This window comes from Enoplosus armatus, chromosome 2 (genome assembly GCF_043641665.1).
Source record: "Enoplosus armatus isolate fEnoArm2 chromosome 2, fEnoArm2.hap1, whole genome shotgun sequence".
Classification (NCBI taxonomy): Eukaryota; Metazoa; Chordata; class Actinopteri; order Centrarchiformes; family Enoplosidae; genus Enoplosus; species Enoplosus armatus.
In genome coordinates, this window is record NC_092181.1 from 26,366,788 (window position 1) to 26,380,869 (window position 14,082).

At 44.0% G+C, this 14,082-nt stretch overlaps 1 protein-coding gene across 1 annotated transcript in view; it reads right to left on the reverse strand.

The window, feature by feature from the left end:
• slit1b (slit homolog 1b (Drosophila)) overlaps positions 1 to 14,082 on the reverse strand; it is a 49,363-nt gene that overhangs the window by 5,077 nt on the left and 30,204 nt on the right. The window contains exons 11-31 of the mRNA XM_070925161.1: positions 13,685 to 13,756; positions 13,179 to 13,250; positions 12,462 to 12,605; positions 12,200 to 12,363; positions 10,848 to 10,871; positions 9,931 to 10,075; positions 8,859 to 8,933; positions 8,438 to 8,581; positions 8,101 to 8,244; positions 7,835 to 8,001; positions 7,536 to 7,674; positions 7,044 to 7,112; positions 6,079 to 6,150; positions 5,254 to 5,325; positions 4,974 to 5,045; positions 3,146 to 3,309; positions 2,559 to 2,683; positions 2,153 to 2,247; positions 990 to 1,129; positions 715 to 808; positions 353 to 490 (exon numbers count right to left, since the gene is read on the reverse strand). Coding sequence (XP_070781262.1) covers positions 353 to 490; positions 715 to 808; positions 990 to 1,129; positions 2,153 to 2,247; positions 2,559 to 2,683; positions 3,146 to 3,309; positions 4,974 to 5,045; positions 5,254 to 5,325; positions 6,079 to 6,150; positions 7,044 to 7,112; positions 7,536 to 7,674; positions 7,835 to 8,001; positions 8,101 to 8,244; positions 8,438 to 8,581; positions 8,859 to 8,933; positions 9,931 to 10,075; positions 10,848 to 10,871; positions 12,200 to 12,363; positions 12,462 to 12,605; positions 13,179 to 13,250; positions 13,685 to 13,756 — 2,331 coding nt within the window. The remainder of the gene's footprint in view (positions 1 to 352; positions 491 to 714; positions 809 to 989; positions 1,130 to 2,152; positions 2,248 to 2,558; positions 2,684 to 3,145; positions 3,310 to 4,973; positions 5,046 to 5,253; positions 5,326 to 6,078; positions 6,151 to 7,043; positions 7,113 to 7,535; positions 7,675 to 7,834; positions 8,002 to 8,100; positions 8,245 to 8,437; positions 8,582 to 8,858; positions 8,934 to 9,930; positions 10,076 to 10,847; positions 10,872 to 12,199; positions 12,364 to 12,461; positions 12,606 to 13,178; positions 13,251 to 13,684; positions 13,757 to 14,082) is intronic.

Genomic DNA, 14,082 nt, shown 5'->3' on the forward strand with positions numbered 1-14,082 from the left:
ACGTCACTGAGCAGGTCTGATTGGGGTCATTCTTTAATGTGGATGGTAACATGAGGCTTTAACTACACATTACTTCTACTACTATAACTAGTTAGTTCAAAATAATAACCAGTCATAAGATGGATCAGGTATTGGAACTACGTGACAAAAGTCAAAACAAAAATAAAAAAGCTGATTTTTAATTGTTATTTCATTTGATTTGAACATTGATTAACTGAGAGATTTTAGCTATGAGGTGATTAGTAGCATAACTAAAGGAGCATTTCAACATTTTTTTCAAATATGGCTCTTACAGTATCTACAGTCTCGCATGTGTTCCCAGTATTCCCAGTTTTCCTAGTGTTCCCAGTACCTGTATCCCTGTGGACAGACGCAGCTGTAGCCGTCCAGATGGTCGACACACTGAGCTCCGTTCTGACAGCGATGGTCCACACATTCATTATAATCTATACTGCAGTCTGGCCCCACCCAGCCTGGAACACACACACACCTGGAACACAAACACACACACACACACACACACTACATGACACATGGTGTAGGATTTTTGGAGGGTCAACACAAACCTCAGCAAAATGTACCTTTGTATGTGTCTGTGTGTTAATCTCATCCGGGATCTGAAACTTTGCTCAGCCTGGCAGTGATAAAGTGTGTGTGTGTGTGTGTGTGTGTGTGTGTGTGTGTGTGTGTGTGTGTGTGTGTGTGTGTTGTCACCTGGGGCCAGTAGGAGCGCTGATGCAGGTGGACTGATGCTGACAGGGGTTTCTACCTGGAGAACACACACCCTCCTCTTCCTCACAAAACAGACCTGAGGACGTGAGGAGACAAAGACGGATCATGTGACAGTTTCAGATCAACATGGGTAGAAAGGAAAATATTACTTTTTAATGTACATGTATATTGTAATCTGCTTTATTGATTCATAGTGAAAATTGCCGTGGGAGGAGGAGGGAAAGTGAGACATTCCCAAGGCGATGCCGGAGTCATACCTGTGTAGTTTGGAGGACACAAGCAGGTGTAGTTGCCCACTCCGTCCACACAGGTGGCGCTATTCTCACATCCGTGGTCCTGACAGTCGTCAACGTTCACCTCGCAGAAAGTGCCGTGGAAACCAAACGCACATGCACAGCTAAACAAATAAAAGCAAAGCAAACTGTAATAACTGTAATATTAACGGCTACATGAAATACTAACTAGATATTCACAACTGCAAGGATTCACTTAAAGGGATACACATGCTGAATGCCTTTCATTGCAAACTCATGAGCTATTAACCAGCTCGGCTCATTAGCACTTCATGATGTCCAACGCAGAGGAAACCTTGGTGTTGTATCTGACGGCAGTCAAAGCCCAGAGCAGCTACAGTCATGCTGTCATGTTTCTTTCAACTCAGAAACATTCTCTCCTTTAAAATCCATTGTAAACAGTGAAAACTCATTTATTTATCACCTCCCACCTGAACAGCTGTAACTCACCGAGCCTATTTCTAATGTGTAATAGTGGGCAGTCCGAGCCATGCCTCAGTGGTTCAGAATAAAGCAGCAATACTCATATAGTTAAATTTGTATTTAAAATAATGGCATATGTTAACATGTTTGTTATGTTTAATACATTTAGATCTGCATGCTATATTTATGTATGCTAATTTTATCACATCAGCATACCAACATCCATCCACTTACTGTGTTAGTATCAGTATGTTAACATCATTTGTAATAATGATGACAGTTAGCATTTACCATTCAGCATGCCAGGAAGCTTATGACAGCGTGTTAGCATGCGTACAGTTATAATGGTAAGATGCTAATTGTTAGCATCTAAGTACAACATGCTGGCATTCTAAATCTTAGCATGCTATGCTAGCTTTTATGTCAACGTACAACTGCGGGTGAATTCCCTCGTTACTTCTATGGGGTGTCCTGTCATGAGCTAAACCACTGGACAAGAGGTCATTATGACCTGTTGGTGGCGCTAGATGAGAAGTCACCAGAGTCATGAGGATTCAACAGATGTGTGCATCAAATTTTCATTACAATCCATTTAGACCAACGTCCCTACAGCCACTCTGAAAACTGTGGAGACCAGAGGAAGAAGTCTCTCATCCACATCTACATGGAACCTTCTACCATCTACAAGCTTTAAGACTTGTTACCTGAACCCTCTGGTCTGCTCGTCACTGAGGCAGATTCCTCCGTTGGTGCAGGGATTACTGACACAAGCATCTACTGGAGTCTCACAGTGTTTACCCTGAAATATCACACAAACACACTTTTGACAAGCATACAACACTAGATCAGGTCAACTGAGTGATTTGATGGGATTACCAGAGGCAGATGTGGGCTCAAAATAATCACTAACAACACGCAAACACACATAAAAAAATTGGATCAGTGGTTTTAAATATTCAGCTCTGGGTTTGTAAATGGATTGTTGTGTGTTGACAGGAGGAAACATTTTCATTAGAGGTCACAAAGTGCCGGCAAACAGACAAACTTCACTAACTAAGATCACGCGAGCCTCGCTAGCTCAAACACACACACACACACACAGTTACATACCGTGAAGCCAGACTTGCAGGTACAGGTGTACAGTTCTGTGTGGTGGACTTGACAGACGCCCTGGTTCTGGCAGGGAGAAGCCACGCATGGGCTGCATTTGGCCTTAACAGACGCCTCTACCGGACCTGACAACACACACACACACACACACACAGAGGCCTGTTAGAGGTTTAATGTTCATAAAGGTCATTAACACGACGTTAGTACGATCACTGTGAACAAGCTCTAACATCTCTCCCCCAGTTGCATGTCTGTGGTCCTGTGTGTGCTCATGTTGGTTTCCCAAAAGAGATGAAAAAAGCCATCTCCTGATGAAAAAAAGTTTCCTTTTATCAGATAATATCTATTACGAAGAGACAGATCATTTTACAAATTAAATGCCAGAATCACGCAGGATTAAAACAGCCAATTAACTTGCTATTGAGCATAAATCACTGGAAGACGGCAGATTATTTAGAAAGCACTTTTATAAACCAAGTAAAACATTTTTACTGACAAAGTGTCCAAAACTGAAACTACTGTAGAGCTTTTGTTTCGTGTACAGTTTGTGAGTGTTTTCATGATAGGGTGGCTTCCTGCCAGCTTACCCAGACACTGGAACTTGTCAGCGGGAGTGGTGAGCAGCAGCTTGCCCTCCATACCGCGGGGACCGGCACAGCGGGCGATACCGGGCTCCTTATAGCCGCTCTTCACCCAGTCTGACAGCCAGAGCAGACGACAGTCACAGTACAGAGGGTTGGCTCCAATCGCTCTGATAAACAGAATAAACAGACAGAGTCAGCTCGCTGACAGAGAGGAAGGGGGGGGGTTCTGGTTTATGAAGAAAGAAAAAATGGAAAGACAGAAAAAGGTAGGAGGGATGGGAGGCGAGAGGTGAATTCATTCTGGAGGTCGGGAAGAAGAAAGCAGAGGGAGAGAGGAAGAAAAGGATGAAAGAATGAGAATAAATAAGTAAGGGGGGGATCGGAGGAAAGAGACATTTCAAATTGAAAGAAAAGACAAGAAAGGTGGGAGGGTTGGAGAGGAATGATAAGCAGAGAGTAATGGGAAAGATGGGAAAAAGAATAGAGAAAATTAGAAAGGTAAAGAGGATGGGGGAAAGATGGGGGGGGGACAAAAATTAAATAAAAAGGACGAGAGGAGGAAAGGAAGCTGGATGGAAAGAAAGAATGAAAGACAAAAATAGAAATTGATCTGCTTCAACATTTTCGCACTAATTTTTAAATCCACACGGTGGAGCTCTCAGTCCTCAGAGAGAGAGAGAGAACGAGGTCAGGGGATCTGAGAGTCAGATGAGAGAATTCCCCTCAGTCGGAGAAACTCCATCAGGAGCGAGTGATGGGGAGGAAAACACCTCCCGTCTCTTTACTGACCCACACAGAACGTCTCGTGGCCACATCACCATCACCGTGTGCGGATCTCGTCACGTACACAAACACAGATTATCTGAACGCCACGAGAAGTCAACAAAGCCGAAGTGTAAAGGACAATATCTGCTTATTGCCCTAGTTTTAGTCCTAATGCCTATCTGATAACATCTTATGAGCTGAGATCTGGAGGCATGGAGATGAGCACAGTCCAGCAAGGCAAAGAGTCAGATGATCACAGGTTGTTTTACTTGACGAAAACATTGAGGCCAAAAAAAAAAGGTTTCTTCATCGTCGTGTTAAACATCGTATTTGGTACAAAATACATAAAAATGTTGACTGTCGTGGCCTCACAAAGCCGTGAAACGTTGGATTTCTATGCTACATATGGCGATAACACCTTCAGACTCCACCACGACACATAAAGAAAGCGCCGCAGAGTCGGGATTAGAGAACATTTTACAGCCCGATTTATTATCCGGACTGAAAGTCGGCAGGATCTTATTTCAGAAACAAAAATAAAAACCTCCCTGCTGGCTTCACCTCTCGTTCACATCCTTTTCCCTCCTCCTGCCCTCCATCACCTCTCCATCTTCAACCTCCCCATCACCATCCATCTCTGTGCTCCTCCTTCCACACTTACTGCAGATCCTCAGATTGACTCTCATGGGTCATGCTTGGCTGAAGATGATTATACTGTATATGCAGACACACACACACACACACACACACACACACACACACACACACACACACACACACGCCTCAGATCAATAGACCCATGGGAAACGATGGATCTCTCCGGCTAATTCAATCCACCAGGCAGCCACTTGAAACCACTCACTCTCTGAGAACTGGACTCTATCTGACTGGAGCCATGAAGGCAGGGGAATGAACATGCATCACACACACACACACACACACACACACACACACACCTCATTCCGTCAGTGAGGACAGACCCTGCTGTCCGTTACACTCAGCTGGTGTTGTCATTATGTGTGTGTGTGTGTGTGTGCGTGTGCTAGGTGTATATTTGAGAGCTTACAGGTGAGACAGGGAGGCCACGTCGCTGAAGATGCCCTGCTGCAGCTCGGAGATGTCGTTGCCATGGAGAGAGCTGAAAGACGGACACAGCTGACGGTCAAACTGAAAACTCAGGAGACCACAATGACTCTGACAGGCAGCTCAACAACAGAGGAATACTTCAAGTCCAAAAACAGATGACGGCTTGTTGTAATAAAGCGAGAGGACAGTGACAAGTATGATATGGTGTGTGTGTGTGTGTGTGTGTGTGTGTGTGTGTGTGTGTGTGTGTGTGAGCTCACAGCAGTCTCAGAGAGCGCAGGCCACCCAGTGCCAGAGGAGGGATACAGCGCAGAGAGTTGTAACTGAGGATCCTGCAGGAGGAGAAACAACACAATGACAGCTTCACTTCTCAGATACAATCAGCATCAACAGGCTCCACAGGCCTTCTCCATCTGTTTCTTACAGCTTACAGCAGTAGGCTGTAACGACGTCAGCAGCTACCTCAACAATTAAACCAAAAATATCTAAATGTGATCGGCGGAATGCAAAGAAATTTGTTGACAACATGAGAAGGGTCCAACTGCAGACCTCATCCCTGGGGATCCCAGGTCTGCAAGAAAACTGGCAGAGCATTGACAGGTTTATCAGGTCAGGATGAAATGACAGATAACAGTACTGTGAATTTGGTCTGCAGTAAAAACATATTTGAAGTCAGTATTTGAAGTAATAACAACCTTGATTTGAAAAAGATTCATTATAGTACCAAGTTATATTAATCTATGCATAATCAGGATTTATATCTTGAATTTCCACAATAGAGTCTGATTTCAAGGTTAATGGAGAAAGGAAACAGTCTGTAATCATTTTTTAAAGTTGAAGTTAAAAACTTTATCATCATTCCTCTCGTGACTACAAACTGCTGAGGCCTCTGAATCCTTCAGATACACTAAACTTTATGCATCAAAAGAACTGATTTTTCTTGCTTAAAATGTCTGTTTCCTTCGTGTATTGTGATGATTTTAATTAATGGAAACCAGTTAAATTAATTTGGGGTAAAATACTACATTTCTAGGTGTGTGTGTGTGTGTGTGTGTGTGTGTGTGTGTGTGTGTGTGTTGACTCACAGAGTGGTGAGCTGGCTCATATTGAAGAAGGAGTCATCAGACAGGGAGCTGATTTTATTATTGCTCAGATCTCTGCAGAGGAAAAGGTCAATTCCAATCAATACACACACACACCATATATACCGCAGGAGTCCCATTAGATACACGCAAAACACACAAACTAATAACACGACTTCCCTTTCTTACACACACACACACACACACATTCTCACAGAGACACACTTCCCCATGAGAACATCTTAAAATGTTTGAATTGAGTTGATTCACGTTTGAAGACGCTTATGTGTGTTTGCGATAAATAAAAACATGAGGCTTTTTGTAACTCTCTCCCCACAGAGTTAACTGCACAGTCCACAGCTCCCCCTGCTGGATTTTGTTGGTAAATACAGCCACCGTGCGGTTTGTCTGCACATGCAGCTCTTTGGCATCCAGTATACTTCCAACATGCCAAAATACAGGATTAACAGTTTATCAGAAAGTGAGAATAGTTCATGTAAAGACTCTTAAAATGAAACAGCAACTATGAGGTCAAAGGGCTGATTCTCAGCTTTAAACTGAGGGTGTTCACATCCAAATCACATGTGCAGATGTGTAGGAAGTCTGCAGACTCATGGTATCTCATGGTGAGTCCGTCAGGCCTGTTCTGCACCCAGCTTCACGTCTTGCTTGCTTTGGGGGCTTTTTCTGTTAAAGCTTAATGTCAGTACTCAAACCTCACAGTCTTTGCTTCACTTTGAATCCAATGTGCCAGAGTAGAGAGAAAACAATGAAACTGTGTCTGCGTGACTGCAGCGGATATTAATAAAATCCCTCCTGTACTAAACGTAGATGTGTTCGTGGAGGCGGCAGAGAAGTGTGACCCGTGTCTGTAACATAGTGTCAGTGGCTGCAGATGTGGCTGAGGGTTAGCGGAGTGTGATGAGGTACATTAGTGTGAATAGAGAGTGTAGTCGAGTGCCTCTTACACGAGCTGCAGGTATTTGAAAGTGGCTAACTCCTTGGGAACACTGGTGAACTGGTTACCGTCCAGATACCTGAGAGAGAGAGAGGCATTTATTGTGCATCTCTGCCGAATAAGAATCACATCCTCCATTAATATAATTTCATAATCAACGACAACAACCTTTTAATCAGGGAAGATAAACATCGCTGATACGATAATTACTGTTACAGCGTCTACTGTGCATAATTCAGATACACATGACATTTCAGGGCTTTCACTGCAAACACCTTCCTGCGTATTATCTTTTGGTTTAAACATCTGAATGAATTTAACATTTGTGACCCTCTATAACAAACATGCTGTGCTGGTTCTTAGGGTTGATTTTTGGAGGACCGCCTTTTGGGGCTACACTGGAGAGCCGGGCGGTGAGTAAGTAAGGTCTAAACAAGCGGGGGGGGCTACAGCGCCAGAGTCAGTAATAGTACAGAAGATGCTTTTGTGCTTTCAGACTCACAGCTCGGTGACGTTGCGGGGGAGTCCTCTGGGCAGAGCCTGCAAGTGTTTGTTGCTGCAGCGGACCACCGTGTCCATACAGGTACACTGGCTGGGACACTGCGGCCCCGGGGCACAGCTGCTGTCCTCCAGTACAGAGCCTGAACAGACAGACATGATGATGTGGATCTCAAAAAATCATCAAGGTATCATATTGCTGCTGAACTCCACCTCTAACATTTTGCATTTTCTGTTTCCGCCTCTGTCCTCGTTCCTGTCGCAATATATATCCGCGTTTATATTTGAGTGCGCGTATCTTACCGTCCTCGCAGCGGAAGTCAGGCACAGCTACGTCCTGCAGTGGGATCTCTCGGAGGAAGGCGGGGCCCTGGCAGCGAGGATTCCCCGTAACGATTCGTCGGCTCCGAAGCCACGCCCCGAACCAGGACAGACGGCAGTCGCAGTTGAAGGGATTGGCCAGGAGATTCCTGATGGACGGAAGAGATGTAGAGTGTAAGAGGATGAGAGGATAACAAACAACAGAGAGCGTGTGTGTGTGTGTGTGTGTGTGTGTGTGTGTCTCTCACAGTGTGGAGAGGTTGGGCAGGGTGTCGAAGGCTCCGGGCAGGATGGTGCTCAGCTGGTTGTCATAGAGGGAGAGCAGCCTGACGTTGGCCAGACCTGTGAAGCTGCCGTTATGGATGCAGCTGATCTTGTTGTTCCTCAGCATCCTACACATATAAACGTGCATGTGGATGAATGACAATACATTTTAACATGACTTAGGAGTCCTACCTCACATTAAACCCCAATTTGAACCTTTTTAGTTTCTCGCTCTCACCCCTCCTCTGCCTCTGTGTTTACATCTGTCTGAGGTCTTTAGGGGTCTAAGTGGATTACAGGGGGAGTGTGAAGTGAACTCACAGCATGCGTAGTCCCTCCATGCCTCTGAACATGCTCCCTCTCACAGACTCCAGGTGATTGGCTGTCAGGTGAAGCTCCACCGCCGCCGACGCACCTTCAAACGCCCCGTCCTCGATCTCTGAGATCTTGTTGTTGCTCAAGTTACTGGAAGGAAAGAAGACAAAACCCCAAATAAGAAAATGTTTTCTACAATCTATGTTCATTTGTTGTTACTGTTTTGAGTAGCGTTTTCATGTATTTTTCAAATTAAAATATTACAAGTTTAACATATAAGTTTATTTTTGAAGAACTCAAGCTCTTTTGAAAAGTTGGTCTGAACCTCTTTTCCCTCTTAACGTCATGGTAAAGGATAAACAATTGGAAGTTTCTTTTGATGACTGGGCGGGTGCTCGTCATTGTTGAAGTTTTCTGAATGACCTACATTTTCTTGAGCTGCGACAGGCCCTTGAAGGCTCCGGTGGCCTCCAGCACGGAGATGTCGTTGTTGTTGAGACGCCTGGGACGATCGCAAGAGAGCAGACATGAGGAGGACGGAGCAAATAACATCATTAGCAGAAGAGTCGGTTAGGAATGTGTGTGTTTGTCCACTGAGTGTGCATCCATGCAGCATGAGGCCATACACACATGTCAACACGGATATCCATAAAGTGCCCGTGTACAGCATGTGTGTATTCATACGTCCCTATGTATATCCACTGGAGTGTATCGTGAAGCATGAGTGTGTCTTGCAGAGACACTGCCGACCCCACAGGGACTGCCACGCTGAAATGCACTCACTTCGCCCAAATAGACTCTGACCCACTGTCACTGTGTATACTGGAGCCAGGCAGATATATCAGCAAGGCCGATATCGCCAGTTGATACCGGCTAATCACAAATATATTGGTATTAGTGCCGAAACACCTAATAGAACAAAAGTTTAAGTCATCCATCATCCAACGTTTTCTGGTTCCAGCTTCTCCAAAGTGAGGATCAAAGAGGTCTCCTCTCGAGGAACTTGTGACGGGTATTATTTAGTAATGTCTGACATTATAGATTGATTTATAATCATTAGAGCCAGTCCTAATCAGTATGTTAGCAGGTAAGCAAAATGAAATTGCAGTGCAGTAAATTGAATTAATAAAGGATTTACAAGCACTGTATATATATATATATATGTTTTATGTCATGTTTTTGTTTTATCTGTTTATTTATAGTTATTTTATACAACTTTAATTTCCAGTGAATGTAACTGTTACTGTCACGCTCAATAATAAATTGTTTATTGTTCTACTGTAAAATATCCTGCTGCCTCACACACATCTTCATCACAACTCTTTTTCCAAAAAGTGTTCGCTTGTGTTCAGAACGTAAACGTATACTGTAGATATAAACACTGGCAGGCTACGAGACTTTTATCACTTTTAAACACTGATACTGGTCTCAGCCTCGAGCCTCCCGTCCACCAGCTGGACTCTGATTGGACTGTGACTGTGAGTGTGTTGATGCCTCACAGCTCTTCGGTGGAGGACGGCAGGTGTTCAGGGAACTTGGTGAGGCGGAGGTTGGAGCAGTCGACCACGTTCGCCTCACAGCGACACTTGGCAGGACACACCGGCTTACTGTTACACTCATAGCTCAGACGCCTGTCTTCAGTACCTAGACACACACACACACACACACACACACACACAGGGAGGACAGACAAAAGGACTCCTGTGGGTCAAACAGATACTCAATGATTGACAGGTCTTTCCTTCAATCAAACACCAAAGTGAACCTGCTCTTCTTACACACACACACACACATCTCTTTACTCTTTTAATTGGAAAGATTAAAAGAAAGAAAAATGTTTCTAGATACATTTTCGCAGTTGCAGAACTACGCTTTATTTTATATCTACAAGATGCTGCTTTAGATGTAAAGCAGCATCAGAACATATAACTCAGATTCTGTGTTTGTCGGTTGTTAGTCTGCGTTAATAAGTTTGGAAATTCACAAAAGCTTCCAATCGTGTGTTTTGAATTCTCGCAGTTTAGTTTACCTTTGACGTAAACACAACAGGAATAAAATGGTCGAACTCCTGCTCAGATGAACCACAACTGATCCAAAATAAACGAAATAAACTCCCGCGTTAAAACCAGGTTTAACTTGATCTAAGGGGCCTAAACACTGTTGTGTGAATGAGGAATGTTACAGGAGTTCGCCTTTTGAAGAGCAAGGCACTTAATGTCCTTGTCAATCCAGCAGACATCGAGCTGACGGAGGAGAAAACAGCAAGACTTCAGACTGCTGGTACTGTCCAAGTGCATGTTATTGTTATTCAATCCTGTCAAGCTGATCGGGTTGAACGTATTTGTACTTCTACGAGTGATCAGTGTAGGTTTGACAGTCCAGTTTATATTCTGTACACACACACAATCATATTCACCTGGGATGTGGTACTGCTCCTTAGCTGCCATGAAAAAGAAAGAGAAACAAAACCATGTCAGTCAAAGGAACAAACAGCCACACACACACACACACACACACACACACACACACACACACACACTCCTGGAGGAGGTCTTGTATAAAATTCAAGTTTTTAAACATGAAAGAAGGCGTGAAACGATCTGTCTCCATGTTTTGCTGTTTTATGGAAGCGAAGCCTTTCCAGGCCTGGCAGCGGACTAAAGCAGCGTGGAGCAGTTAATGTGGTGATCGGTGAGCCGGCCATGGTTTCACTGGTCGGGGGCTGGCTTCACGCACTGGCATGGTGTGGGTGAAAGACAGGCATCCAGTTCCAGTCGGGGAGATTAACTCGCTTCATTCTCATCTTGTGAAGCACTTTCTGTCAAATACTGTAAACTTTCACAAACGCACTCTTTCTTTCAGTCTCTTTGTATCTCAAACTTCACGTGCTTCCCTTTCGTCAGCGCAGGGGGTTCTCACTGTGTTACTACATTAGCTGTTTAACTACGTTTCATATTTGTTTTGTAATTTTTAAAGGGGAACTACTGGTTCTTTGCTGGCTTTAAACTGGTGGAACATTTAGTGCACTTTATTTTACAAGAATAAAAGTCTAAAACCCCTCTAGTGCCCCCGAGAGGAAGCAATGTTTATTACAGCCCACAATAAAAAAGAATTATACAGAATGAACAACTCACTGATAATGTTGTTATTCTTAGAATACAACACATATTATTTCCACACACAACAAATTTGCAACTTCTAGTTTTTGAGACTTGGAGCCGTCTGCTTCTGACACATGACCTCGTTGTGAGCTTCCACAACACTGTGGTTTGGATAGTTTGAGACGGCGATGAACAGCATCCAGACGCAGGAATAATCTTGTATTTAGTTCATCCCGTCTGACCTTGACTCGACCGGTTTATGACGTTTTATATGAAAGAACAACAACAGTCTGCTCCATGAATAAATAAGTGATTGTGTCTGACAGCAGAGGGTCACTCACTAATACTAACTAATAAATAACTGGGAACGCACAGTATATGACAAAAGACTTGTGGAGGAGTGTCACTACTGTCTCATTTCACACTCCTGTCTTTCCTTCTCTCTCATACACAAACACACACACACATAATCTAAACCTAACCTCACACTAAACCATGTTTTTACCCTAAAAGTCTATGATTTACGTTATGGGGACTTGCATTTTGTCCCCAAGAGGAAGCCGAGTCCCCACAATGTGACTGTGTAAACAGATTTATGTCCCCGCAACATGAGTAATACACGCTCACACACACACACACACACACACACACACACACACACACTGACCGGAGCAGCGGAACTTGTTGCTCTTGATCTGTGCGATGCGTTTGTTGGCAAGGCGGCGAGGGCTGGCGCAGCGCGCTCCGCTGGTCTCTATGGGGTTCGAACGCAGGAAGTCGGCCAGCCACTTCACATTACAGTCACACACGAAGGGGTTCTGGGCCAGGTGGCTGATGGGAAATCACAAGGGGCCGGACATCAGTCAGATCAGACTGAATGGAGTGGAACAGAACAGAACTTAGAATAGTGTGTGAGTGTGTTTTCTTACAGTGTCTGGATGCTGTGCAGTGAGCTGAAGGTGCCTTTGGCCAGACTCTGGATTTTGTTGTCATACAGCGACAGCAGAGCCAAGTTCTCCAGATCTTTGAACACTGAGGCTCTGATGCAGTGGATCTTATTGGCATTCAGCAACCTGACAAACACACAAGAGAACGTCAGCATAATGAAGGTGATGACATCTCACGAGCCTGGTTTTAATCACATGATTTAAATCTGAAAAAATAAACAAATTGTTTTTGAAGATCGATTAAACGTGACTAGATTCTGATCACTCAATAACTGTCTAGATAGCGACACGACTCGCTTTCTCACAAAACTCCCAAACCTTGCGAACAGCTGCATGGCTTTCGGCCACAGTGTTTGGTTGACTGTTATTTTCAAATTCTACACACACTGGTTTTAAATCAAGGTCCTGTTTCTAAATCCCCGCAGCTGTGTCAAGTGAGAAAACTTCCTCCTTCATTCAGACGCAATTATTAGAACTGAAGCTTCGGCTTCAGTAAAATGCATTGTGTGGTACATAAGAAGATATGGCAGTGTAACGTCACGGCATGTCACACAGTACAGAGGCACACTGGTTTCCATCCAACAGTCTAACAAATTATGGCCATTTTCAAGCCATTTGACACCTGAAATGAATTTGCGTAGAACAGTCAGTGTAAATGTCCCTTCAGACAAATGTATGCATGTTGTGGTTTGGACTTACAGCAGCTCCACGGAGGCCAGGCCATCAAACACCCCGCTGGGCAGCTCAGTGATCTTATTCCCATACAGAACCCTGCACACAGAGATGGTTTGTTTTCTTAAAAGATTCACATAAATTCAGTCAGTGTGTTACTAGTTACTGTGAGGTTTTATTATTGATTTTCATCATCATAATATCCCATTGGTAAAACATTTAGCTGGCTTCACACTTCACTACAATCCACAACACATTAATGCCAGACAGACACACACATTACAGACATACACACACACACCCGCTGCGGTTGTCTGTAAATCCTGATATTTCATAAGGAATCTGTTTACAGAGAGCAGGCGCCGCTTCTGAATTATTCAGACCAACAGACGATCGCATGCGGTGCAAACAAATGGAGGTATAGACAGGAATAACACAGACATACGTTAACACATGCTGGTGGAGGCAGCCTCATAACAGTCCAACAGTTCACACACACACACACACAGTGAGACGCTCTGCGTGTTACTCACAGGGAGTTGAGAGCTCGGAGGCCGTGGAAAGCATCGGGAGCGATCTCAGATATCTGGTTGTTACTCAGGTCTCTGGGAATGAAGCAGACACAAAACCACAGACTTAAGTCACAGCAGCCAAAAACAAGTTTCTCTCAACTTTAAAAGAACCACTAAAAGCTTGATGCTAAGGTGGAGGCGACCACCTTCAAACGTAGCAGCAGGAATCATAGTGATTGCAATTTGAGCGTAGCTAAACAAATTAAATCAGTACTTCCCTCTTGTTTCTATCAGCTCAGGAGCATCGCTAAGATTAGATCATTACTCTCTGCGAAAGAATCTGGAAACCGTTATTGGTGATTTCCTGTCTTGTCTACAACAGAATCTCTTTCTGCTTTTGTTCAAAATTCTGCTGCCAG